The sequence below is a fragment of the Rhinoraja longicauda genome, chromosome 28 (genome assembly GCF_053455715.1).
Source record: "Rhinoraja longicauda isolate Sanriku21f chromosome 28, sRhiLon1.1, whole genome shotgun sequence".
Classification (NCBI taxonomy): domain Eukaryota; kingdom Metazoa; phylum Chordata; class Chondrichthyes; order Rajiformes; family Arhynchobatidae; genus Rhinoraja; species Rhinoraja longicauda.
In genome coordinates this window covers 10,595,203-10,622,946 of record NC_135980.1, presented here as the reverse complement: position 1 = coordinate 10,622,946, position 27,744 = coordinate 10,595,203, and the positions used below count along the sequence as shown (strand labels likewise).

General features: G+C 41.5%; 1 protein-coding gene across 6 annotated transcripts in view; it reads right to left on the bottom strand.

Annotated features, from left to right (window-relative positions):
• Positions 1-5,469: 5,469 nt before the first annotated feature.
• sbno2b (strawberry notch homolog 2b) overlaps positions 5,470-27,744 on the bottom strand; it is a 121,737-nt gene continuing 99,462 nt past the window's right edge. For 4 of the 6 annotated variants that reach the window (XM_078424130.1, XM_078424131.1, XM_078424135.1 and 1 more), the window contains 13 exons: positions 26,553-26,684; positions 25,821-25,956; positions 25,059-25,171; positions 23,795-23,866; positions 22,053-22,161; positions 21,719-21,826; positions 20,522-20,665; positions 19,024-19,118; positions 16,384-16,476; positions 14,261-14,392; positions 13,299-13,375; positions 10,321-10,511; positions 5,470-9,198 (listed from right to left, as the gene is read on the bottom strand). In XM_078424130.1, the coding sequence (XP_078280256.1) occupies positions 8,870-9,198; positions 10,321-10,511; positions 13,299-13,375; positions 14,261-14,392; positions 16,384-16,476; positions 19,024-19,118; positions 20,522-20,665; positions 21,719-21,826; positions 22,053-22,161; positions 23,795-23,866; positions 25,059-25,171; positions 25,821-25,956; positions 26,553-26,684 (1,731 nt within the window). In that variant the 3' untranslated portion in view covers positions 5,470-8,869. The remainder of the gene's footprint in view (positions 9,199-10,320; positions 10,512-13,298; positions 13,376-14,260; positions 14,393-16,383; positions 16,477-19,023; positions 19,119-20,521; positions 20,666-21,718; positions 21,827-22,052; positions 22,162-23,794; positions 23,867-25,058; positions 25,172-25,820; positions 25,957-26,552; positions 26,685-27,744) is intronic. The other 2 variants (XM_078424134.1, XM_078424132.1) reach the window with 2 other exon arrangements.

Genomic DNA, 27,744 nt, shown 5'->3' with positions numbered 1-27,744 from the left:
ACATCAACGGGGTCTGTGTGGAAAGGGTACCCGCTTTCAGGTTCCTGGGTACGCACATCGCAGAGGATCTTACCTGGTCTACCAACACCATCACCACAGTGAAGAAGGCACAGCAGAGACTCCACTTCCTGAGGATCCTCAGGAAGACCAACCTGCAGGAGAAGCTCATGATGTCCTTCTATCGCTGCTCCATCGAGAGTGTGCTGGCATACTGTATAACCACATGGTATGCCAGCTGCTCAGAAAAGGACAGGAAGGCCCTTCAGAGGGTCATCACGACGGCCCAGAAGATCATCGGCTGCTAACTGCCCTCCCTGGAGCACCTGTTCAGCCTACGCTGCAGGCAAAATAATAAAAGATCCATCCCACCCCGGCCACCGTCTGTTTGTTCATCTGCCCTCTGGTCGACGTTTCAGGTCGATCAAATCCCGAACAAACAGACTTAAGAACAGTTTTTACCCCAGGGCCATACGAGAACTGAACACTACTTTCTGCAATAGGCAACACTGTTAAAACTTTTGTACTTAATATAATTGTATTTATTTGTTTTTGCATTTATTGCATATATGTTTTTACGCACCGTCAGGATTGGCTATTTTTAAATTACGTTGTACTCGTTGCAATGACAATAAATGAATATTATTATTATTATTATTGCTGATCTACCTGTGATGGATACATTTATCCATGATAGTAGTGATAGAAACCATCAGCACGTGGTCCTTGTGGAGAGAAACTCCTGCCTTCTCAAAAGACGTTCTCCATGGTTAGTGTGGTGCTACAAACATGCAGTTGGGATGGACTCAAATCATTTGGCACATCAAAACTGAGCATTCATCAGGAATTGTGGAACCACAAACATACACCATCTGTAACCACATAACCTGCTGATCCCTCAGTCTACTGTTAGTCAAGGCAGAGGATCAAGCCAGGCTTAGTGAGTGCGGAAGGCATAGCAGGAGAAATACTATTTACATTGAAAATGGGTAATACGACTAGATTACATCCCAGCTGCAGTACTGAAGCCCTGCACTCCAGAATTAGCAACACCTCCCAATAAACTATCCAGTACAATTACAACATTGGGACGTACATGACAACTTATATGAAAGTTTCCTGGTTATGTTCTGTTCACAAGTAGGAAAAATTAAAAAACGCTACATACCAAGCAATGGAAGCCATCATTGGCAAGCAGCATTTACACACCAAGAGCTTGCTCACTGATACCTCGGTGAGTTTTACCAGAACCAATGCTCATCATAGCCTTGGTCTGACGAGGTGAATTCCAGAAGTGAGGTGAGAATTGACATCAGCTTTGACATCATGACACTCTTTGACTGAGGTGTGACATCAACTAAAGTCAATGAGCATTAAAAGGACAAACACTCCAGTGTTGCTCAAATGCCTCATCAATGCAGCAGGACCTCGGTGCATTGTGCTGGGCCCAACCACCTACAGCTGCTTCATCTTTGGCCTTCCATCCACATTCACTGATGTTTGCATAATCCTCAGCAAATGAAACTGTCCTGCAAGATCTAGACAACATTCAGGCAAGAAACTGTCCTGCCACAAGCTGACAACCCAACAGTATTAAATTCTCCAACTTTAGGTAGCTACATCCTCCCCCTCCCCCTCTTCCCCCAACCTCCCTCCTCCCCTGAACTCAGACCTATTTTACCCCTCCACCAACATTCCTTGCTCGAGTTCATAATTTGCAACTCTTCAATCCTTTCGTCTCATTCCTATCCTTTCATCTCTGGCTTTTGTCCACAATCTGTATGAAATCTGTATGTGGGTTCCTTGAAGACAGAAGCAGGGGAATTTATTATGGGGAACAAAGAAATGGCAGACGAGTTAAACCGTTACTTTGGATCTGTCTTCACTGAGGAAGATACACACAATCTCCCAAATGTTCTAGGGGCCGGAGAACCTAGGGTGATGGAGGAACTGAAGGAAATCCACATTAGGCATGAAATGGTTTTGGGTAGACTGATGGGACTGAAGGCTGATAAATCCCCAGGGCCTGATGGTCTGCATCCCAGGGTACTTAAGGAGGTGGCTCTAGAAATAGTGGAAGCATTGGAGATCATTTTTCAATGTTCTATAGATTCAGGATCAGTTCCTGTGGATTGGAGGATAGCAAATGTTATCCCACTTTTTAAGAAAGGAGGGAGAGAGAAAACTGGTAATTATAGACCAGTTAGTCTGACATCAGTGGTGGGGAAGATGCAGGAGTCAATTATAAAAGACGAAATTGCTGAGCATTTGGATAGCAGTAACAGGATCATTCCGAGTCAGCATGGATTTACGAAGGGGAAATCATGCTTGACAAATCTACTGGAATTTTTTGAGGATGTAACTAGGAAAATTGACAGGGGAGAGTCGGTGGATGTGGTGTACCTCGACTTTCAGAAAGCCTTCGACAAGGTCCCAGATAGGAGATTAGTGGGCAAAATTAGAGCACATGGTATTGGGGGTAGGGTACTGACATGGATAGAAAATTGGTTGACAGACAGAAAGCAAAGAGTGGGGATAAATGGGTCCCTTTCGGAATGGCAGGCAGTGACCAGTGGGGTACCGCAAGGTTCGGTGCTGGGACCCCAGCTATTTACGATATACATTAATGACTTAGATGAAGGGATTAAAAGTACCATTAGCAAATTTGCAGATGATACTAAGCTGGGGGGTAGTGTGAATTGTGAGGAAGATGCAATAAGGCTGCAGGGTGACTTGGACAGGTTGTGTGAGTGGGCGGATACATGGCAGATGCAGTTTAATGTAGATAAGTGTGAGGTTATTCACTTTGGAAGTAAGAATAGGAAGGCAGATTATTATCTGAATGGTGTCAAGTTAGGAGGAGGGGATGTTCAACGAGATCTGGGTGTCCTAGTGCATCAGTCACTGAAAGGAAGCATGCAGGTACGGCAGGCAGTGAAGAAAGCCAATGGAATGTTGGCCTTCATAACAAGAGGAGTTGAGTATAGGAGCAAAGAGGTCCTTCTACAGTTGTACCGGGCCCTGGTGAGACCGCACCTGGAGTACTGTGTGCAGTTTTGGTCTCCAAATTTGAGGAAGGATATTCTTGCTATTGAGGGCGTGCAGCGTAGGTTCACTAGGTTAATACCCGGAATGGCGGGACTGTCGTATGTTGAAAGGCTGGAGCAATTAGGCTTGTATACACTGGAATTTAGAAGGATGAGGGGGGATCTTATTGAAACATACAAGATAATTAGGGGATTGGACACATTAGAGGCAGGAAACATGTTCCCAATGTTGGGGGAGTCCAGAACAAGGGGCCACAGTTTAAGAATAAGGGGTAGGCCATTTAGAACGGAGATGAGGAAGAACTTTTTCAGTCAGAGAGTGGTGAAGATGTGGAATTCTCTGCCTCAGAAGGCAGTGGAGGCCAGTTCGTTGGATGCTTTCAAGAGAGAGCTGGATAGAGCTCTTAAGGATAGCGGTGAGGGGGTATGGGGAGAAGGCAGGAACGGGGTACTGATTGAGTGATCAGCCATGATCACATTGAATGGCGGTGCTGGCTCGAAGGGCTGAATGGCCTACTCCTGCACCTATTGTCTATTGTCTATAAATCCCCCTCACCAGTCTCAACCTATCACCTGCCAGTCTTTGTCCTGCCCCTCCTTTCTTCCATCTTTCTCCCCTTCAATAAGTGAGGAAGGGTCATGAATGGGAACGTCACCTATCCTTGTTCTCCAGAAATGCTGCCTGACCCGCTGAACAACTCCAGCACTTTGTGTCTTCTTTTGTGCCACAAGGGGGCTGGGTGATAAACATTTCCAACAAAGGAGAGTCTGACAGCTACGTTTTATATTTAACGGCGTTACTTTTTACCAAGTTCACCCACTACTCAATCTCCTGAGAGTCATCATTAACCAGAAAACAATTGGACCATACGCATAAAGTCATAGGTTAGGCATCCTCTGATGAGTCTCTCATCCCCTGATATCCCAAGGCTGTTTCACCATCAAAAAGCTACATTAGGAGCATGAGGTAAAACAGCACAATTTATTGGTATTTCACCCATCAGACTAAACATTAATTCCTTCCATCACAGGTGCAAAGCGGTTGTACAATCCACACCTTCGCCAATCGGAGCTCCCAAACCCATGACTACTTACCACCAAGAGAGTCAAAGAGAGTAAAAGATTCAAGGGAACATCAACACCTGTGGCTTTGCCACCAAGCTGCACACCAACCTGTCTTGGAAATATATCACTGGTCCTTCTTCATCGCTGGGTCTAAAAGCCTGGAACTGCCAGCCCGACAACCTCAGGGGAGAACCTTCACCATAACCAATGCAGTGAGTGGTTCAATAAGACAGTTCACACTATCTTCTCAAGGGCCATCGGGGATGGGCAGTAACCATGGGCATTACCAACAGTAGCTGGATCATGGAAAATCGAACAAGGAGGTAGGGCATGTTGCCCCTTGAAGCCACTCAGTTATTCAAGGTCATATCTCTGAACTAAACAGTATGGTTGACTCTAAATTGTCATTTGAAAATGTCCAAAATACCATACGTCACATTACATAAAATGTAAAAATTGTTACTGCTTAAATTGGAATGTTGTATATAATTTTTGGAACAGTGAGGAGTTATGAGATTAGATAAATAAGACTTTTTAAAAATCATTTACCAGGCCGGGGGGGGGGGGGCATCCACTGATTCTCTTTCTTTTACGAACATGTGCACAGGAACACCTTATGCAGACAATCACTTTCATGTCAGTCACCATTTCCCATTTACAACCAAAATCGCATACAATCAGCAATTTTCAGATGCCCATTGGAGGTGGGGTGGCTGGTGGCCAGTGCACCAGATGGAATTGCTGTAATTTCCGTACATTTCATATGGTGCAATGGATAAAGGGCAGCAATGCTGTGTTTTGGGATTTGAGGGGAATGGCTCGTTTTTAGAGGTAGGGTGTGTTTCCAGCAGATTAAGGAAAAGTGTCACTCATCTATGTAGTTACACCCTTCCTACAGTTTTGAGGTCTTTGGAAAAATATACATTCATGGCTTTCAAATGTGACTGCACCCATGTGTCTTTTTTTGCATTTCGTAAAGTTTACTTGCTATAATAAATGATTGTGGTATTTTGACACAAGATTCTCACAATGAGCACTGCTGTTAACTTGAAGTGGAACAATGCTTGTAATTTTAAATCATTTATGTGTGAACGTTTGACTCTATTGCTCGAAATCAAAAGATTCTTTGGGTTTGAAGTATTTGTGCTGTTTTTCTTTGGAAGATGATTTTTAATATTTCTATTACTTTCTGCTGGCAAAAGTAGTTACCTGCAAGAGATGTAGAAGCTCATTCATTCCATTCATTGTTTTCTTCAAAAGTGAATTTAACCTTGAATCAATCAGTGACATAAAAAATATTTACAGAAATTTTATTTTATGCTATACAGTAATACCATTTTTTTTAAATTGAGGATGTTTATTTTGGATACATAGATGTGTAGTGCAACTGTCTTGTGAGATTTGGCAAGGTATTGGTACTAGAAAAGCAAATGTTATATATCTGATAGACAGACTATTCTCTTAAAACATTACAGAAAAATTATTGCTAACAATAAGCACATATTTGGAGACAGTGAACTGCAATTTGTAAAAAAAGATAATTGTAGTTTTTTTATTTATCATAAAAACGAAAGCATGCTACTATATTCCTTCCTTGAAAGTAGAAAATTAAGAATAATTATTTTAAGGCACATTTTGATAATTTTTTTTACACATATACTGCTTCATTTCCTACATTTATAAATACAAATAGAAAACAAAGGTAACCCAGTAAATTGTAAGTAGGCAAAGTGCTTGCATTGTTTACAGATACCCACAGCATATACAATAGCTACAATCAATAGAACCATATCGGTTAACAAAATAATTTATGTAAAAAAGTCAAAATCTACTGTTTAACGAACAAAAAGCAACATGAATCTTAATTCATGCAGACAACCCTGATAAAAAAGATAGAAAAGGGCCATTGGATCAGTTCCTGAGGCAAAGAGGTTTTATAGCAGGTAACTTAATAGAAGGTGAATGCTTTGGTATGTGTTCTATCCTGGTTAAATACTCGGTGAAAGTTGTAATAGAAGGGCACTATAACAAGATTCTCAAGTTTCTGATATTGCAGTGCATCCAAAATTTCTCATGGCAGATCAAAGCATTTTTAAAGCTTTACAGCAGTCCCTGATTCTTAAAAAAATTAGTCAACAATTACTTAATGGAACTTCTATAGTCAGGTGCTTCTTGTCAGAACACATTACATACATCTTCCCCTTTCCACCATCTAGCTCCCTGCCACATACACATGAGCTACATTAGATGTTCCTTTCTATGTGCCAAACAAGCAAATGGAACCAAGCCTGTGGTTATTAACCAACTAATGTCGAGCTTCAAAGTGCACTGAAGCTTAGAGGATGTCGACAATGATCTTCTGGGCTTTATGCTTACAATTGATTACATAGGTCAAAGAAAATGTCATATAATCTATTTTTGATCCATTAAATATAAAATAATAGTGACCTTCGTATCAAATGCAACATATCTAGTTTGATGCTTCAACCTCTCATGAACTTGTCCAATGTTTTCCCTGATCAAGCAACAGCAGTATCACTGCCACATGACTGGCCGGCCATTAGAGGTGCTCTTTAGTTCACCGAGGCACAACGGCTGTTACATGAAGCTTTCTGACAAACTGAAACAAGCTGTTCACAGTTGTCGCTTTCCACAGTTAAAGGTCACTATTTGCACTGTGTATTCTATCTATAGATGATCCTAGTCTCACCCAACTTCCCAGGCTTTCTTAAGCACTAATACCATGATCCACTTAATATGCTTCATAGAAAGTTTCTATTTGCTTTAATTTACGACCATCAGAACTCGAGAGTAATCAAGGGGGGGGGAGAAGATATATTTGTAGGCAGCTAGGACTGGACCCATTGCTTTATTATAATCCTGAAGATTTTACTATATGCTTATTGTACTTCATGCCAGTTTAACCAAAAAACTGTAGGCAGCTATGGTGCTAATATTGTGTCAGACGGATTTAAATCTACAATTCTGAGTACATCTGTTTCCACTCTATACCCAGTGGATCATGATAACTTTACAGTATCTGAACAAGTGTTGTAAGTGTTAGATTAAAGTCAACTGAAGAATTACTGAAGCATTGAGATGTTTCTAGCCCCTGTTGATTACTCCCAGTTCTGAAAGACTGCACAGTGAAAGGAACTTCAAATGTGGCAATCTACCTGACTTTCAAAAAACTAATCTTTGGGTCACTCCAAATGGATTGGTAGGTTTACAATACCAATACTGACATCAAAACATGAGCAACAGATTTTTTATATAAATCTTCCAGCTTAGAGTCTGTGAACTCAAACAAGCTCTATAGTGGCACTGCCAGTGAGGAAAGAGAGATAACAAAGAACTTTCTATGGCATTTTTTGACCAAAAGTTCACAAGATAGTGCAGCCAAGAGCTGTGTGATAAAAGAAATAAGAAAGTGATAGGTAAAATTTAAGGAAGTAAATTAAATAACATAAAATCTCACTTTATTTTGAAGAGGAATAAAAACAAGTTAAAAGATTTCCCAGTCTGCCAGAACTCACACTCTTGTCAATCCAATTATGCTTTAAGTACTTTCGATTAGAAGGCCATCTCTCATCAGATAACAATTTCTCTCCCACATGGATAAGTAAGTTGCAGAGAAAACAACCCATGTTCATCCTTCTAATTCCAAAAGTAATATGAGGGTTGTAAACTTCCATTTATTTGGAGTGGGTCTTCAGAAGAATGATGTATCAGTGTGAATATTACAAGGGGAACATATGTAAGCATATAACAAAAATTTAACCAGCGCTTTCTATAAGCTATTGCATAGTTGTTCCTTTCCAGCTGAAGAGTTCATGTCAGTCAGCAGGTGGCATGACTAGTATCTACAGGTCAGGGAGAGTCCATGACTCTGGAGATATTGATCATGTCTTGCTGTTTTCCACAACATATATTTATATTACATGCTTAAAATATATATAATTTAGAAACAAATTTACAATCTTTATGATAAATGTGGAGATACGAAAAATATCACCGCGGTTCCCAGACTAGGTATGGTATAAAACCTGTTGCAATCTTTTTAAAAGATAATGGAGTTTATATTTACAGTCATATAGTTGTACACTGCAACGTTGCACTTTGTTAAACATATTAATACTACAGGAATAATTCACTACACTAATCGCACTGCTGTTAAGTGCTTAGTTAAGCCCCTTAGAAAAGTGTTATGTAAAAGGTGCGCTGAACAGCAGTTACTCGACAGCAGAGACAATGGAACTGTTCCTCAGAAATACAGCTTTTCTAGCAGGTTTCCAAGTGTCATGGAGCGTGCTGGGGAAGCTGGCTTTCGTTCGCTGAGTTAGGACACACTTTCAACCACTGAATCCTATTACCTGTTAGCTTTGTACAAATCTCCCTTCTTGTAGACTTTTGACTGTGCAAATTCCCTGCCGAGGATCATCCCTTACACACGTGTTAATCCAACACGTGTGCTGTTGATTACAATACCGGTACCAACATGCAGTGGGGAAGAGAAGCGAAGAAAGATGTCAGCTCTTAATAATGCCACGTCAAAGATTCAAAGGTTGAAGAGATGTACCTTCAAAACTCACACGACTGAAGAAGAGTTTTGTCCCAGTGGTGATCTTTACGTGCAGGCAGTGTCGTTGAAGGGGGAAATCTATGACATGGTCAACTTTCAGCCTGCATGTCAAAATGGTAAGTAGGACTTTGACTTGAGGCAGGCACTTTAGCATAGCAGCACGACAGTCTTTTGTTATTCAGCCAGCTTCCCAGAAATGTGAAGTTGGCCCAAACTGAATAACACTTTGTCGATCTTGACTTGGCATTTGTTCCTGTTCCCCATATTGATCGTAATCATACCCTAATAACTCCTGTAAAACACTGACAGGGTCAAAAGTATCTGATAAACTCTGAACATTGGTGTGAAACGATTGTGCCACAGGTAAACTGGCTGGTGGTTTGCTCTGACACATCTGCAGTACCTGGTTTGCCAGTCGGTTTTCCTCCTGTTTTTTCTTTACTGCAAAATCCATTTTCTTTAGCTCTTCAATGACATTATAGACACAGGCTTCAGGAATCTTTATTCCTGTAAAAAAATTGCCAGAAAGAGAGTTAGCCCAGATTAGAGAACTACTATCATGGCAGGTCAATTCTTTATCAGAAGATGAAGTTCTTAACTGGTAATTTATAATAGCACAGTTTCCATTCTCTAATGATGTAAATTTGGTTGCTTGATACTTTTCATATATGTGGCTTTGAGGTCTGTACAATCTTAAGGTTGATTACATCTCCACAAACTATTTAAGACTGAGGGAGTAGCATTCTGATTCCTAAGTGTTCAATTATAACAAGTAATTGCAAAAAAAGACGCAAAGTGCTGGAGTAACTCATTGGGTCAGATAGCATCTTTGGAAGACCTGGATACGTGACAATGCAAGTCAGGACCTTGGCTGAAGCAAATCTTCAAGGGTACTGACCTGAAATGTCTTCTATTCATGTCCAACAGATAGGCTGCCTGACCCGTTGAGTTACTCCAGCACTCTGTGTCTCAATTAGAGCATGTTCTCTGTGGCAGGATAAGAAATGTTTAATTCTCTACCCAAGTACAATAATGGATTATCAGCATGAACCCATAAGTTCAAATTTGAGGGCTAGGATGGAGAAAACTCAGGCAATCGCCAAATGATTCACTGCCGTTCATCAAGGAAATGAATGTGGGTGTAATATGTGGCCACAGAAGAGGCTTGACAAGTGCCTTGTTGGGAAAGCCAAGACTGGCAAATAAAAATAAATCAACATCGTCATCCACCAGATTCAGGGACAGTTTCTTCCCAGCTGTTATCAGGCAACTGAATGATCCTACCACAATCAGAGAGCAGTGCTGAACTACTATCTACCTCTTTGATGTCCCTTAGACTATCCTTGACCAGACTTTGCTGGCTTTACCTCACACTAAACTTTACACATGATATTCCCTTATCATGTATCTATACACTGTAAATGGATTGATTGTAATCATGTATTGTCTTTCTGCTGACTGGTTAGCCCACAAGGCCAAATGGCCTACTCCTGCACCTATTTTCTATGTTTCTATGAACAGCTAAAATTAAGATTAACTGCTCCACCTAGGGGCAAGTTGAAAGAACAATTTTCTCTACTGAGCACCCGTTAGAACAATCTTTATGAGAAAAATAAAACTTTTACTTACCAACTTGCTTTTTCTGCTCCTTGGTTTTGAGACGCACAATTTGCAAGTGACTGGAACTCGTAACTTCGGACATAATGTTTCCCACTTTGTTCCAAACCCGTAATAGAGCTCCACACAACATGTAGTAACGTCGGAGTCGCATGCCTTGAAAGCAGTCTTTCCCCTGTTGCACTATCTTACACTTCCCATTCCTGGAAAAGATATGGGGACACGTGAATACTTACTTCAGTCCTGTGCTTTTCTTGCATTTACCTTCCTATTCTGTAGTTTTCAAGGGGCATTAAAATTGTCATGTCCCACCCCAAACTGCAAGCCCTTTAAGAGGTGACTTGAAAACAATGACATTTCTGTATGCCGTATTTTAACTGATTAAATTAATTTATAACTCAGTTAAAAGACAAAAAAAAAAGACCTGAAAAGATACCTCCATGTTCTGATGTTGAACACAATGTGTTCCTCTACATCCATTAGATCTATAAGATGAGGAGTTCAAATCAGGAATGGCAATACCAGCACGGAGAGTAATAAGGTGGTTTCATTTCCAGATAATCATTTACCGGCAAATTTTAGTTGAGTTTAATTGAGAGATACCCACCGAGTCCGCGCCGACCAGCGATCCGAAAGCTACTCACATCCAGAGTAAAGATGTAGTAACTATGGGGTTGGTAGTCATAAATTCAGCCACTATAATTCAATTCAGCCCCTTTTGATTTGCTTATTATACAGGTAAATTTGAAATTAGTGGGAAAATATATTGCTATGTAGAGTCAACATCATCTAATAAAATGAATATCAATATTCATTAAAAAAGGAAAATTAAAGAAATAAAGGAACAAATACACCAATGAAAAGTTGTAATATTGTAGCGTACAAACATCAACAACCCTTTCCGACAGTATCACAAAATGCTGGAGTAACTCAGCAGATCAGGCTGCATCTGGGAGAGGGAATGGGTGACGTTTCGGGTCGAGACCCCTCCTCAGACTGATGTCAGGGTGGCGGGACAAAGAAAGGATATAGGTGGAGACAGGAAGACAGTGGGAGAACTGGGAAGGGAAGGGGGGAAAAAGAGAAAGACAGAGGAACTATCTAAAGTTGGAGAAGTCAATGTTCATACCGTTGGGCTGCAAGCTGCCCAAGCGAAATATGAGGTGCTGTTCCTCCAATTTCCTGTGGGCCTCACTATGGCACTGGAGGAGGCCCATGACAGAAAGGTCAGACTGGGAGTGGGAGGGGGGAGTTGAAGTGCTCAGCCACCGGTAGATCAGGTTGGTTAAGGCGGACTGAGCGAAGGTGTTGAGCGAAACGATCGCCGAGCCTGCGTTTGGTCTCACCAATGTGGAGAAATTGACATCTAGCGCAGCGGATACAATAGATGAGGTTGGAGGAGGTGCAGGTGAACCTCTGTCTCACCTGGAAAGACTGTTTGGGTCCTTGGATGGAGTTGAGGGGGGAGGTAAAGGGACAGGTGTTGCATCTCTTGCGGTTGCAGGGGAAAGTGCCCGGGGAGGGCGTGGTTTGGGTAGGAAGGGACGAGTGGACCAGGGAGTTACGGAGGGAACGGTCTCTGCAGAATGCAGAAAGGGGAGGAGATGGGAAGATGTGGCCAGTAGTGGGGTCCCGTTGGAGGTGACAGAAATGTTGGAGGATGATTTGTTGGATACGCTGGCTGATGGGGTGAAAGGTGAGGACAAGGGGGATTCTGTCCTTGTTACGAATGGGGGAGGGGGAGCAAGAGCGGATATAGAGGATGCCCTGGTGAGAGCCTCATCTATAATGGAAGAGGGGAAGCCCGTTTCCTGAAGAATGAGAACATCTCTGATGCCCTAGTGTGGAACACCTCATCCCGGGCGCAGATGCGGCATAGACGGAGGAATTGGGAGTAGGGGATAGATTTTCTGCAGGAGTCAAGGTGGGAAGAGGTGTAGTCCAGATAGCTGTGGGAGTCAGTGGGTTTGTAGTAGATGTCAGTCACTAGTCTGTCTCCTGTGATGGAGATGGTGAGGTCCAGAAACGGTAGGGAGATGTCGGAGATAGTCCAAGTATATTTAAGAGCAGGAGGAGTTACTCCAGCATTTTGTGATACCTTCGATTTGTACCAGCATCTGCAGTTATTTTCCTGCACCCTTTCGGACAGGGTATATCAGGAAGATAGAAGAAGGGTCTCGACCTGAAACGTCACCCATTCCTTCTCTCCCGAGATGCTGCCGGACCTGCTGAGTTACTCCAGCATTTTGTGAATAAATACCTTCGATTTGTACCAGCATCTGCAGTTATTTTCTTCCACTCAGGAAGATAGATGATGGGTTAAAATATCCTACAAGGCAGCAATTTGGTTGTGGTGATTTGGTTTTCCAAAGCTAGATGTATCTTTGCTAAAAGCTCAGATAACGTCAATGAGACACTCCAGTTTTAGACAATAAAACACAGGAGCAGAATTAGGCATTTGGCCCCTCAAGTCTGCTCTGCCATTTGATCTATTTTCCCTTTTCACCCCCAATTTTTTGCCTTCTCCCCGTAATCTTTGATGCCCTTACAAATTAAGAACCCATCAATCTCTGCTTTAAAAATACCTATTGACTTGGCCTCCGGTGCCGTTTGTGGTAATGAATTCCACAGATTTGCCACTCTCTGGAAATTCCTCCTCAGAGATTTATAAATCTGTTACCACAGTTCCACTACAAATAGGAAGTGTCAACAATACACATCCACAATGTATTTGAAACATTCTTTTACAAAAATTAAAATTGTTTCACATATAAAGAACAATGGCAATGTTCTATACAGAACTCCATTCTTGCACACTATAACATCTAGTTACTTTTAAAAGACTCTAATTGTTGTAATGTAACATATCGCCATGATGGGCATCTCAAAATATTTGATCCACTCGCAGTTTTACCAATCAGCTATATTAAGCTTCAGAGGGATTCTTATACAAGGGAAATCGCTGAAGTCATTCAGCGACAAAGTCTTACCAAGCTGCATGACAGCAATTCTGGAAAGCAAAATGATACAGGTTTTCCCAAAATTCTTTGGCCTCTTCTGCTTTGACCTTAAATAGACAAAATAAATCAATAAATACCAATAAAAAAATGTTATCTTCTCTTCCAATGTAAGGACAATCCCACTCTTATGATTAGAAAGGACTGATTCCATTCTAATCAACCGTGGTAATGGAGATGCCATTTCAGTCCACCTTTCCATTCAACCTGGCATACATTACTGTATCAGTCAATCTTGTTGTTTCAAAGCAAGACATACATCCCTGGACCGTGTGTATTGCAGTCAGATTTGCTGGTTGTACAAAGAGGCGGGGGTGGGTGAGGGTTAGCTAGCTATGAGGACACAAAACGCCTGCAAGGAAATACCGATATCTAAGTGAGTGGACAAGAAATTTTGAAGTGGAGAATATAGTGGGAAATGAGAGGTTACGGAAAAATCAAAAGGCAAATTATTATTTAATCAGAGTGGGACTACAAAATGTCACAGTACAAACAGATCAGGGGTCCTTGCACAGAAATCATAGAATGTTAGCATGCACGTACACTAAGTAATGAGGAAGATTCAATGGTCTTCATTGTTTTGTGTTTGTAGTCAATACACCAGAATTGATGCGGCACGGTGGCGCAGTGGTAGAGTTGCTGCTTTCAGCGCCAGAGACCCTGGTTCGATCCTGACTATGGGTGCTGTCTGTATGCAGTTTGTACGTTTGCCCTGTAACCGTGTGGGTTTTCTCTAGGTGCTCTGGTTTCCTCCCACATTCCAAAGACGTGCCGTTTTGTACGTTAACCGGAGGCTTCTGCAAATTGTCTCTACTATGTAGGATCAAACATAATATATGGGTGATCGCTGGTCGGCGGGGTGATTGCTGGGCCGACGACTCTGTTTCCACGCTGCATCTCTAAACGAATATAAACCGTGTCATTATAATACTTACTTTTTTGTATTTCCTTCGCAAGTTATCAAAACTTTCTGGTTGGGTTTGTTTTCCAATATTTGGTTTGTACAACGCGTAATTCTTCACAGTAATTTGCTCAGCCAAAAGTGCAAAAGGCTCATTCCCTCTAAGCTGTAACAGAAAAGCAATTAGTAAGAAAGAAGTTCCAAGGTAGTATGTTTGAAGAATTAGAAATTGAGTACATTTTACTCGATAAAAACGCTTTAAAATTTCAAGCATTGTACTATAAATACATCCCAACACAACCATGTTATTTGCTCTTCCATACTTTCTGGGCAGTGAACACGCTAACCAATATTCCTTGAAGAAACATCTGAAAGCCACTCACAAGACGACCCTGGAAATAAATATTTGCTTCAGTGAGTCCACTGGTCAGCGTTGCTACAATCAGGCATCTTAGTAACTCCATCGTCAACATTGTGGGAATTGGTGAAGGCAAGAGAGCAGGATGGAATTAGATGGAAGATATTGCTAACCTGTCCAGCCCCAACAGATCTCATGAATTTGCAGTCTGTAGAATGGTGTCATGAATTAATGGCTCCAGTCCCATCCTCTGACTAGTTTGTAGCCACATTATTCTATTGTTTGCAGGAAGTGTTTAAAAATATATATATTTTATTCAACTTGGGGGATTTGGCATTATTGACAAGTCAGCATGTATTACCCATCACTTCCCATGAGAATAGGGTGGTTTGCTTCCTTCTCCAGTCACTGCTGATCCTCTAGTGTGGATATTCACAGCAGCGCTGTAGGCAATTCCAGGATTTGCACCAGTAACGATGAAGAACCAACAATATCCTTCCAAATCAGGTTGATGTGCAACATGATGGAGTGCCTACTGGTCATGGTGTTCCCATGTGTTTGAGAACCTTGTTTGGTATAGTCAAGGTAGCCAAGGCTAGCAATGGCAGGGTGTTTTGTGTGTGATACACACTGCAGCCATTGAAAGCCAGCGATGGAGGGAATTCATGTTTAGGGTAGTAGTTGGGTGTCAATCATATGGGATGCTTTCTCCCACATAAGGAGCTTCATGCGAACGCATCCCATCACACATCTGACTTGCACTTTGTAGAGAATGGAGAGGCCCCTGCTGGTGTCAGGGGGTGAACCGCTTGCTGGAGGATCTCCGGCCTACTCTTGTGATCTTGAGATGGATACTCATGTGCCTGATCCAACTGAGCTGTTGGTTAATGATGATCCCAGGACACTGATGGTGGGGCACACTGCAATAGTAATGCACCATGATATGTCAAGGGATCATGGTTCGACCGTCTCTTGTCAGAAATGGTCAATGTCAGAAACTTATGTGACATATGTATTAATTGCCACTTATAGGCCCATGCCAGAACATTCTCCAGGTCTTGCTTTGTGCAGGACTGGACTGTCCCACTGCTGAACTTATAATGAAAGGAGGGTCTCCGATGAAACCATTGAAAGTGGTTAGGCCTAGAACAGCCCCCAAAGAACTATTGCAATGATGCCTGGGGTCTGAGATGATTGACAATGACAACCATCTTCCTCTGCGTGAGGTACGACTCCAACCACTGGAGTATTAGCTCTGTGACGGCCTTCCATTTCTTTTTTAGCAGAGCTTCTTGAAGCGTCTCCTCAGTCAAATGGTGCCCAGTGTCGGAGCCAATTATCCTCATCTCTGAAATTCACCTCTGTATCGATGCTATGATGAAGTCTGAAGTAGAGTGGTTCTGGTAAAACCCAAATGGGGCATCAGTGAGCAGGAACAGCAGCGTGAGGGCCTTTGATGTTACCATCACACACTATCTTCCATCATTTTGCTGTTGATTGAGAGTAGCTCCTCTCAATGACGGAATAAAGACTAAAACTTTTAAAGTTTTATTTTAAAGCCTCGCAGAAAGTGGACTTGATTTAAACAAACACTGAAAGGCCATTTTTAAAAATAGAAATAATCTTGCAGCAAAAGAGTGTGTTTTAAATACAAGGCAGCTGAGTTGACCTGTTCTTTACTCTCCCACACTGAATCTATGCTTCAGATAGAAATCACATCTCAGCACCTGTAACTCACTTGGCTGAAAAGTCTTAGTTATACGGCACAAGGTAATGAAGAGACAAAATGTGCTACTCACCTTGTGTGAAATGTAAAAGCCATCATTGTCTCCAGTCAGGGCGAGTGACTTCTTATAAGCCTCTTCCCAGGGCATGCCTCGATCCACACTTATCTGCATAAAGCAAAATCAATTAACTGCAATTCATCACAAATATTTACAGTCTGAGGTTTACATTAAATCAATTAGCAGACACGAGACAAATTGGTGGAGTTGCAGACAGCGAGGAAGGCATTGAAAATATATGCAGCGGAAGATAATCAGCTACAGAAACGGCAGATGGAGGTTAATCTGAAAATTGTAAGGTGTTGCACTTTGGCAGGTCAAATGTAAGGAGAGAATCTATAGTTAATGGCAAGATCCTGAACTGCATGGATACACAGAGGGATCTTGGGCTCCAAATCCACATTTCCTTGAAGGTGATCAACACAATTAGTGTTGTATGGTACGCTTGTCTTCATCGTTTGGGCATTGAGTATAAGAGTCAGTAAGTCATGTTCCAGCTTTATTGGACTTTGGTTATATGAATTTGGAGTGCTGTGTGCAGTTCTGGTCATCCCGTTACAGGAAGCATGCGGAGGCTTTGGAAACATTTACCATTGGAATCTCAAGGAGTCAGAGGGAAATGAATGAAACATGCATGACGATGAGAGATCGTAAGTGTAGAGGACGGTTCCTCTGGTGGGAGAATGTAGAATTGTGTTTTACAAATAAGGCACTGCCAATTTCAGACAAAGATGCGGAAAATCTGAGTCTTTGTAAATCTCTTTACATATTTAAGGGTGGTGGAAGATAGAATCTTGATGAGCAAAAGATGAAAAGTTACTCAGAGAAGACTGGAATGCAAGCATTGTAACTGAGGTTACAATCAATCAGCCATGATGTCACTAAATGCCAAAGCAGACTGAAGGGGCTGCTGCTTCTAACTCATGTATTTGTAATGTTAAACACAACTATTCAATCAACATTCTCACAAATGAAAAGAAAGAACCTATATAAACAAACTATTTCTGATTTGAGTTTTGTTTAAGACTATTACCAATTCAGTATTTTTAGCAAGTAAATGTCTGCCCATGCCTTGAAGGTTTTCAAAGGAACGATGAACCAGTTCCAGAGAGTCAGAAAGAGTTAACATGTTAAAAACCTACAAGAGAGAAATCTGGACACATGGAACTCTAGATGCTGGTTTATTGAAATAAAGTGCTGGACTAACTCAGTGGGTCAGACTGCCTGACCTGCTGAGGTATTCCAGCATTTTGTGTCTTTTTAAGACACACATAAACAGTGAATGAAACACGTTCATGCTTCGATGGATCAACTCTTAAAAGATGACGAAACAAGTTGGTTTGTTCAATGTTTAATGTCAGCAACTGCTCAAATTTTTTCTTTTCTCTGAAAATGATGATATTTTTCCCTGTAATTAACGCTCAGGGACTCTCTTTCTCTCTGTTGTTTTTTAGTCTGTAGTTAAATTTTTTGGTGTAACTTTAATTGTGTATTATGTGGGCGAAACTCTTTTTATCTCTTTCCTCAACGGAAATGTGCCCTTTTCCTTATCGTATCTCCGCCTGCACTGCGGCCTAACATCGTGGAGCTGGCGGCCTCTTGCTGGGGATCGACCGTGGGAGCTCCAACCGCAGGTGCCTGCGGAATTAACATCTTGGAGCTGGCGGTCCCTTTGCCAGGGATCGACATCGGAAGCTCCAACTGCGGGACCCTGCGGACTTTAACATCGTGGAGCTCGCGGTCCCTTGGTTAGGGACCGGCTTTGGGAGCTTCAAGCTGCAGGAGCTTCGACCACCCCGATCACGGGAGCTTCGATCGCCCCGACGTGCGAGCTTCGATCGCCGGCTGCGGGAGCTTCAATCACCCCGACTGCGGATGGTTCGACTCCCCCGACCGCGGGAGAAATAGGAGGAAAGAAGATAAGACTTTATTGCCTTCCATCACAGTGAGGAATGTGGAGGAGCCGCTGTGATGGATGTTTATGTTAAATTTTTATGTGGTTGTGTTTTTTGTTGTTTTTTTGGTATGACTGTATGGCAAATCATATCTTTCCCTCTCAACTCCATGCTCCTGCCTTATCCACATAACCCCAGACACCCGTACTACTCAAGAATCTATCAATCTCTGCCGTAAAACTATCCATTGACTTGGCCTCCACAGCCTTCTGTGGCAATAAATTCCACGTAATCACCACCCTTTGATTAAAGAAATTCCTTCTCATCTCCTTTCTAAAGATATGTCCTTTTATTCTGGTGCTCTGGCCTCATGGAAACATCCTCTCCACATCCACTCTATCCAAGCCTTTCACTATATTACACAATAAAAATAGCAAATTCTGGAAATATTCAGGTCAGGGAACATCAGGTGCCTGAACCGGAGTTAATATTTCAGATAAATTATTTAAATAACAAAGCCGGAACTGTTTCTCTCCCCACTGACGTTTCCTGGCCTACTGAGCATTTCCATCATTTTCTGTTTTACTTGGGTGGTCAAGCATATGCAGATCTGCACTTTTTGCTTGGTGAGAAAAAAGGTCTACTCATTTAATTTATGGAACTGTTTCAAGTATATAATTTGCCAAGAGCAATTGACAAGAGCAAAGGAGCAAATCTGAAAAATGGCTTGTGCTTTTAGATCAACAGAAGCATGATTTACCTTATAGAGCACCACTTGCCCATCCTGTGGATGCCCTGGTGTTAAGAATACTTCTTGCTGTTCTTCATATATCTCTTCCACTCCTGGAGCTAGATCTGATCAAATGGGACAAAAATACTCAATAAAAGTAGCCATGTACATTCAATGCACTAAACTTAACATGTAAATCACAAGGAAAACTCATCAGCGCCTCTATTTCCTTAGAAAATTGAGGAGGATCGGTATGTTGCCGAACTACACAGTACAGAGCATACTGACGGGTTGCATCACGGCCTATTTCGGTAGTTTGAATGCCCCAGAACGAAGGAGGCTGCAGAAAGTGGTGGACTTTGCCTGGTCCGTCATGGGTACTAACCTCCCCACCTTTCAGGGAATCTATGAGACACTCCCTCAAAAAGACAGCCAATATCATCAAAGACCGCACTACCCTGGCCACGTTCTCGGCTCACTCCAATCATTTGGAAGAAGGTACAGGAGGCTGAGAACCATGACCTTCAGGTTCAAGAACAGCTTCTTCTCAGCAGCCATCAGGCTTTTCAACACTGTACAACACCAACCATGATTAACTATAGATTTTACCTTGGTTGCACTGCATACTTTGGTTTTGCACTATTATAATCTGGTTACTGTGTATTACTAACTGTTGCTTTAGTGCATTACTGATTATTGGCATTGGCCAAGTGATTGGGGATTTTTGAAGCGGAGATTGAGAGGTTCTTGAATTGTAAGGGTGTGGTTACATGGAGAATGCAGAATGAGATTGAGAAGGAAAGATAGATCAGCCATGATTGAATGGCGGAGCAGACACAATGGGCCAAATGGCCTAATTCTGCTCCTGTGACTTATGAACGCACATTTATATGTGTGTTATTGTGTGAATAGGCCTGTAAAGCTGCAACAAGTAGGAATCTCATTATTCTATTGCCGGTACATTTGACAATCAAACACTAACTTTTGACTTGTCCTGAAGGCAATATAAAGATCAACAAACGCTATCTAGTCTCCAAATGTCTTATCCAAATGTTGAGGGTCTGTATGTAGCTGAATGGTGAAGGCAGGAATAGAGACTGAAAAATTGGTCATGAATGCACAGCAGATAGCAGCATTGCCTCTGCTGGATAAGTTACCACTGAGTTTTTAATGTTCCCAATATGGAAAGAATGGTTGGACTTAATCAGTTTTGGTTGCTTGTAGATGATTTTCTGTTATTCCAGTATTAAGTGCAATGTATTCTATTTATATTGGTTAATTGTGATTGAATTGACAAAGCTTTGCTGGTTTATTCAATCTCAAAACACAAGCGATTCACATGCATGTCACCATTTTCATGGAAGAAATGTAATTTAAATGATTAATATTAAATTAGATTGGTGCAACATATATAGATCAATTTGATTTGTCAAACTTTACCAACTTGTCACAACATATGGATGTAAAGTGTGAGGAAAGTTAGAAAATTTTGGGTAAAACCTTTGTGTTAATAAACTCTTCTTCATACCTAGAATTCCCATGTCATATTTTCCTTCTTTTTTGTCCTTCTCAATAAGATAATCAAATGTGTCGGTAAAATATTGAAAAAGTGCATTTTGCTTGTGAACCTCGAGTCCAAGAATCCGATTCAGGAATTTTGTGATGCTGCAGTCTGAAAGCAAAAATAAAAAGCCTGTCAGCATAGTTTCATTACAGATTTTAAATCGCCTCTTTGCTAAAACAATAGAGCAAGCTTCTTTACAAATTGGTCCATATTGAATCTCTCAGATTGTCTGGAAGTCTCAGAGTTTGGAATTAACCCCATTGTTGCCACAAATCTGGAGGAAATAGGGAGGTTGAGAAAAGGAAGAGCTTTGATGGCCACGAGAGGTGTTTGGAGATAACTTTGTTAGTAGTGGGGATGCTGGGAACATTTGGGGAAGAAGAATGCCTAGAAGCTGGCAGATGTTTCTCAGTCAATCAGCATGTACATTTTCAGAAGTTTCATATGATAGTGTCTCCTTCATGTGTTAGTATCTGTCTCCAAATAATTGATATTGTGGAAAATAATACAAATTACTGCCTAATTAAAGTATTTTAGTTCTATGGAGGAAGATTATTATTAAGATGTAAAAGATTACAACGTCTTAGTTCAAATCTTATTTCTTAGTAAATTACATCAACACCAACCAAATACTTCCTCAAAAAGGCAGCTAATATTACCAAAGACTGCACCACCCTAGCCATGCACTCAGCTCATTACAATGTAGGGTAAGAAAATAACTGCAGATGCTGGTACAAATCGAAGGTATTTATTTCACAAAATGCTGGAGTAACTCAGTAGGTCAGGCAGCATCTCAGGAGAGAAGGTATGGGCGACATTTCGGGTCGAGACCCTTCTTCAGACTGATGTCAGGGGGGGCGGGACAAAGGAAGGATATAGGTGGAGACAGGAAGATAGAGGGAGAACTGGGAAGGGGGAGGGGAAGAGAGTGACAGCTCATTACAATCATCGGGAAGAAGGTACAAGGGCTTGAGAACCATGACCTTCAGGTTCAAGAACAACTTCTTCCCTGCAACCGTTGGGTTTTTGAACAGTACATCCCCAACCATGATCAACCATAGACTCTTAAAAAATATTAAGGTTTTATGTAAAAATGTAAATAAGATCTGTATGTATAACATCACTCAAGCAGAGATTCAAAATCATATATTTATTTCTCACCTTTCTCCACATTTACATATCCATAGCGGTTTTCCCTGCAGAATATTCCCACAGCCATCAATCCCATCCTCATATCTGCAAAAGATATGCTACGTGATAATTTCTTGGCTGAACATCAAATTTTAGAGAAAGCCAGATGTTATTAACATAAAGATAATGTCTTCATTGCTTTATGATGCAGACTTTATTTTTGATGTAAATCATCGTTTACAAATACTGATGTGTTAACAAGCATGTTTCTAAATAATGCATTTTTGAATATTAAAAAACTTGTATTTGATTAAATGTTAATGGACGGTTAACGCTACATGCAAATCTCAAACTAATATTTTACCTTCAATAAAAATATTTGGGCCTCCAACATAATCTTTTGGTGGTTGCACTTTATTCTCAACCTGGCCTAATATGGTTTTAATAACTTTATCCAATGCCCTGGTTCCATACTGTAAAGAAGGAAAAATGTAATCAGAAAATAATATTCCACAGTAAATTTCAAATATGAGGTTACTGAGGTTGGTTTAACATTGTGCATCCAATATGGATTTGATATGAAAATTGAATCCAAATTTTGTGACTTAAGCAGTTTGTTTAAAAAATCTTTAAACTTTACTCCTCCTAAATTCTCCTGTACCAAGTCTCAACAATTAAGGAAAAAAAATCAGAGAGGAGGGAGAGAGAGAGAGAGAGAGAGAGCAAGAGAGAGAGAGAGGAGGGAGGGGGAGAGGGTAAAGGAGAGGACAGAAAGGGGAAGCGTGAGGGTGTGGTGAGAGAGAAAGTGGGGGGGAAGAGTGCGAGGGGAGAGGGGGAAAAGAGGGAGGGGACAGGTGGGGGGGGGGGGGGGGTGAAGAGAGAGCCAGCCCCTCACCACTCTTTCTCCTTAGATGGTGCCTAAGCATCCGAGCATTTTCTGTTCCTGTTTCAAACTTCCAACATCTGATTTTCATGCACGAATGTTAATTTCAATACAAAGGTAACCCAGCCTGAAGTCACCGTAAATATTGCTTGCAATCAAGGTACTAGATTCATGAGAGCAGCTTAAGATATGGTTTGGATGTTGCTCCTGCTTCTGCAAATACGCAGGCTTTGGCTGGATTAAAATGAAGAATAGTGCTTGAACAGAACACTGTAAACACTAAAAAAGACAAAATTGCTGGAGTAACTCAGGGGGTCAGGCAGCATCTCGGGAGAACATGAATGTGACGTTTCAGGTCGGGACCCTTCTTCAAATGGTTTATGGTGGGTGGGGGGGGGGGGGGGGAGAAAGCTGGAAGAAAGATCTGACAGGACAAAGTGTGCAGGAAGGAACTGCAGAAGCTGGTTTACACCGAAGATCGACATAAAATGCTGGAGTTGGACAGACAGCATCTCTGGATAGAAGGAATGCGTGACATTTTGGGTCAAGACCCATCTTCAGACTGAGAATCAGGGGAGAGGGAGACACAGAGATGTGGAAGGGCAAGGTGTCAAAGGGGACATCAAAGGGGACGCAGTTCAAGAAAAATGTAGAATAGATCATTGTTATCCAGAGGAAGGAGAAACGAAGCATACAATGTAAAACTTTTAATCAGGAGGACAGTCAGACTGGTCGGAGAACTAGGACGGGGGCGGGATGGAGAGAGAGGGAAAGCAAGGATTACTTGAAGTTAGAGAAGCAAATATTGAAACCACTGGGTTTTAAGCTGCCCAAGCGAAATATGAGGTGCTGCTCCTCCAATTTTCGTCAGGCCTCATTCTGCCAGCAGAGGAGGCCCAGGACAGAAAGGTCAGTGTGGGAATGCAGAACAAAGCCTGGTAAGTGATAGGTAGATACTGATGAAGGGGGGGGGGGGGGGGGGGGGGGGGGGTTGATAGACAGATGGTTGAACAAAGGCCAGAGATGAAAAGGCAAAAGGTGAGAGATAAGGATAGAGCTAGTACAAATTGTGAAGCCAGAGGAAGAAAAAGGGAGGGCGAGGACTCATTACGTCAAAATCACTCTGAAGCACATACACCCAAACTTAATTCTTGGTTGGTTCATTAACCAGATTTACACATTCTTGTGTTAAATAAATTATAGCAGTGAAATGAAGATATTACCTTATTATCAAAATTATATTTGCTGAGGTCTCTGGATTCTGTGGCCCTCCGATCACCGTGTGTCAAGGCACCCTGACAAAGGAAGAGATTTGTAATTCTAATACTGTCAAAAACAGCTTTAACATCTTTAAGCAATGTCGATGATGTAATACTTTTTGAACTTGAAACCTCTTTATTCTAAATTAATCACATGTAGCCAGTCAAATGTTTTTTCCCTGTGTGAAAATGTCAAAGACTAGAGGGCATAGCTTTAAGGTCAGAGGGGGAAAGCATTAAAGGACATACGCAGGGCAGTTTATTTTTTACAGAGTGATGTGTGCTGGAAAGCATTAACATTGGTGATGGTGGTGGAAGCAGATACAATACTGATGTTCAAGAAGCTTTTAGATTCCTGCGTTGTACTTTTCTATGTTCTCAGTGTAGGCAGAGGAGATTAGTTTAAATTGGCATCATGTTCGGCACAGACATTGGGAGAAAAATTTGATGGCAGGAAAAAAGAACGAGTAGTTCTCTCATAAACAGTCTAGTGATATTCAGGGATTGGAAGTCTTGTACAGTTGGCAGATTTCATAAATAATAATCTGCATAGTTAACTACAGAAAAGGCATTGGATGCCAAACATAGATTTGAAAAGTATAATGAAACATGATTAAAATATGAAACACTGGTGGTGAATTCTCACAAGAACAATGAACATTTCTCTGCACTTTATTTTAGGTACAGTCTAAGTCACTAATGTGCCACCAATTCTTTTTTTTATAAGAAGAATACTGCAGATTGCCACTTCAAGGAGAGAAAGGATCTGCCCGTAGTTATTAAATGAGAGATGATAGTTTAGTTTAGTTTAGAGATGCAGCGTGGAAACTGGCCCTTCGGCCCACATCGACCAGAGATCCCTGCACACTAAGACTATCCTACACACATTAGGGACAATTTACAATTTTACCGAAGCCAATTAGCCTACAAATGTGTACGTCTTTGGAGTGTGGGAGAAAACCGGAACACCTGGAGAAAACCCACGCAGGTCACAGGGAGAACATACAAACTCCGTACAGACAGTACCCGTAGTCAGGATCGAACCCGGATCTCTGGCGACGTGAGGCAGCAACTCTACTGCTGCGCCACCATGATTAAAAATGTTTAAAAAATGGTTTCCGCTAGTTTAGATCCAGTTTCAGTTTTGCTGAGCTGTAAAACACTTATAACTTTAAGTGAACGCCTGCAAAGGGGTAATTAATGCACTGAAGTAGAAAAAATATATTACCAGACTCTCCAAGCGTTTTGCGACAATTGAGGCAAATCTCCTTTCTCCTGCAAGTTCAGAGATGAGGAATATATATTCTGGAGCCGACACCTGATTTGACCTATGAGTACGACCTGAAAAAGATAATGTAAATGAAGTTTATGCAAGAATCATAAATTAAATTGCATTCATACCTTGGGATAACACTGATCACAAATTGCTTTAAAGGTTAGTATTTGATGTGTTAACTCTCATACATTTACTAACTAATGCCAAAAGGTTCTGGCTCTCCATGGGTAATGTTAAAGAACGAAGAACATTGGCTATTTGGCGTTAAAGTGGAGATGAGGCCAATGCTTAAGGGTCATACAACCAACTCCTGCTCCTAGTTTTTATGTTCTTAACCAGGAATTACATGTGGACATCAGAATGTAACAATATGTATTCTCCTTGAACCACAAAAATGGAATAAAACTTTTATTAAGAGTTTACTTAATTAGGATAAACAAGGATTACAAATGTCAGGGTTGTTGCTGGTAAACTACTAATCTCTGGCCCACGGATAATCTTTTTAACTTGGACAGACTTTAACCCTGGATATCTTACCACCTGAGAAAAACTTTTTTTGATCCAAATTGCTACTTACTAATGGTGCACAAGGATAATTAATACCTATTTCAGAAATAAATGTCTTTGGTTTTAAGCATAAAAATGAAAACGATTACATTTGTTGATAATGGAGCTTGTTACCGCTATAGATAGCCAAGTGTGAGCACGCCTTACCAAACTGCTGAATCGCACGGTCTGCACTCCAAGGCAATTCCAAGGTCATATGCACTCTCCTCCGCTGGTTCCTTATTCTTTTGTCAGCCTGCAGTGAAATTCCTGAACTGGCTGCTTCGGAGATGATGGCCACCAACTTGACAGATGTAAAAGAATATTTATTAACTTACTCACATGTACTGTTATCAACTGTTATATATATATGGTACCCTCCCTATAATAGCAACTTCACCAGAACAACCTATACACCGCATCAATGGGCACTGAGACATTTCCTGAATGTGCAGGTTGTGGTATGGTTAACAATGAGGGGGTACACTAGGCTGGTTTAGTTTAGTTTAAAGATACAGCGCGAGAACATGCCCTTCGGCTCAAGGCTGCGCCGACCAGTGATCTCCGTACCTTGCACTAACCTGCACATTGGGGACAATTATTTTTTACCGAAGCCAAATTACCCTACAAACCTGTACATCTTTGGAGTGTGCGAGGAAACCGGAGATGTTGGAAAAACCCCCACGAAGTCACGGGGAGAAGGTACAAACTCCGTACAGATTGTACCCGTAGTCAGGATTGAACCTGCTTCTGCCTGTAAGGCAGCAACTCTACCGCTGCATCACCGTGCCGCCCCCACTGTGCCACCCTGCCACTGAAGCAAGTTGGGTCAGGCTCCTCTTCACCATGTAGCTCGATGGATATCTATTTACTGATATAGACAGTGAGAACCAAACCTACCTTATCCCCGTTCATGAATCGCTCCTTTTCCTTTAAATTTACGTGGTCAATGGACAGGTTTTGTTCTGCTCTGGACTCGTAACAAACTGAGCCATCTGGTTTGCGAACAACACGTCCCTTTCTTCCAGTCATCTATTAAAATTAACGATTTACACATACAGTAAATGCTAATAAGATCACACATTCCCAGAACCCATATTTAACTAATGGAACATGATCTGCAGGGCTAAGGGATAAACAAGTGCGACTGGGACTGACTGGATTGTTGCACAGTTTGTCGGTATGAACTTGTCCTGCTTTACCCACAGGGTTACTATGATTATTAATGTCTGAAGAACATCACCCATTCTTTCTCTTCTGAGATGCTGCCTGACCTGCTGAGTTACTCCAGCATTTTGTGAATAAATACCTTCGATTTGTACCAGCACTGCAGTTATTTTCTTACATTAATGCCTGGGTCATCGTCAGGTGAATGCCAGTGTCATAACCAAACTGAAACAGCTTGACTGGAGGCACTGTTTAGGCCTTCTTGAGTATGGGCTGTTGTCTGGTCCTTTCTCCTTGGCTGCTCAGCTGTAACTGAATTGGCTGGAGACTGGCTTCTGAAATGATGGGGACCCATGAAGAATGGGGATATTTCTTGGAGCCTTCTCCTAAAGTTAGCTGTTTGAGTCTCCACCACCGTTCACAACCTTTTCCGGTTGTTTTCAATGCCACTGGTATATATTATGGACTGAACATTTGAATGAGAAACCAAATGCCATGAGTTAACTTTACATAAAGTGTCTCTAATTCTCCATCCAATCCATAAACTCATCCACTTATGACAACAGGTAGCCAAGACACACAGCTGAAGCAGTAGACATCAGCATCAATCATCATATCATATCATATACATACAGCTGGAAACAGGCCCTTTCGGCCCTCCAAGTCCGTGCCGCCCAGCGATCCCCGTATATTAACACTATCCTACACCCACTAGGGACAATTTTTACATTTACCCAGCCAATTAACCTACATACCTGTACGTCTTTGGAGTGGGAAAGGAAAGACAGACATCAGCTTGGAATCCTGGACCTGATTGCTTTTCAGTGATCCAACTGATTGTGTATCGACGACAGGTTAGTTAAATGGCTGCTCTTTCAATCTCGCCGAACAGCTAATAAAAAAAGATACCAAAAGGGGGAAAACT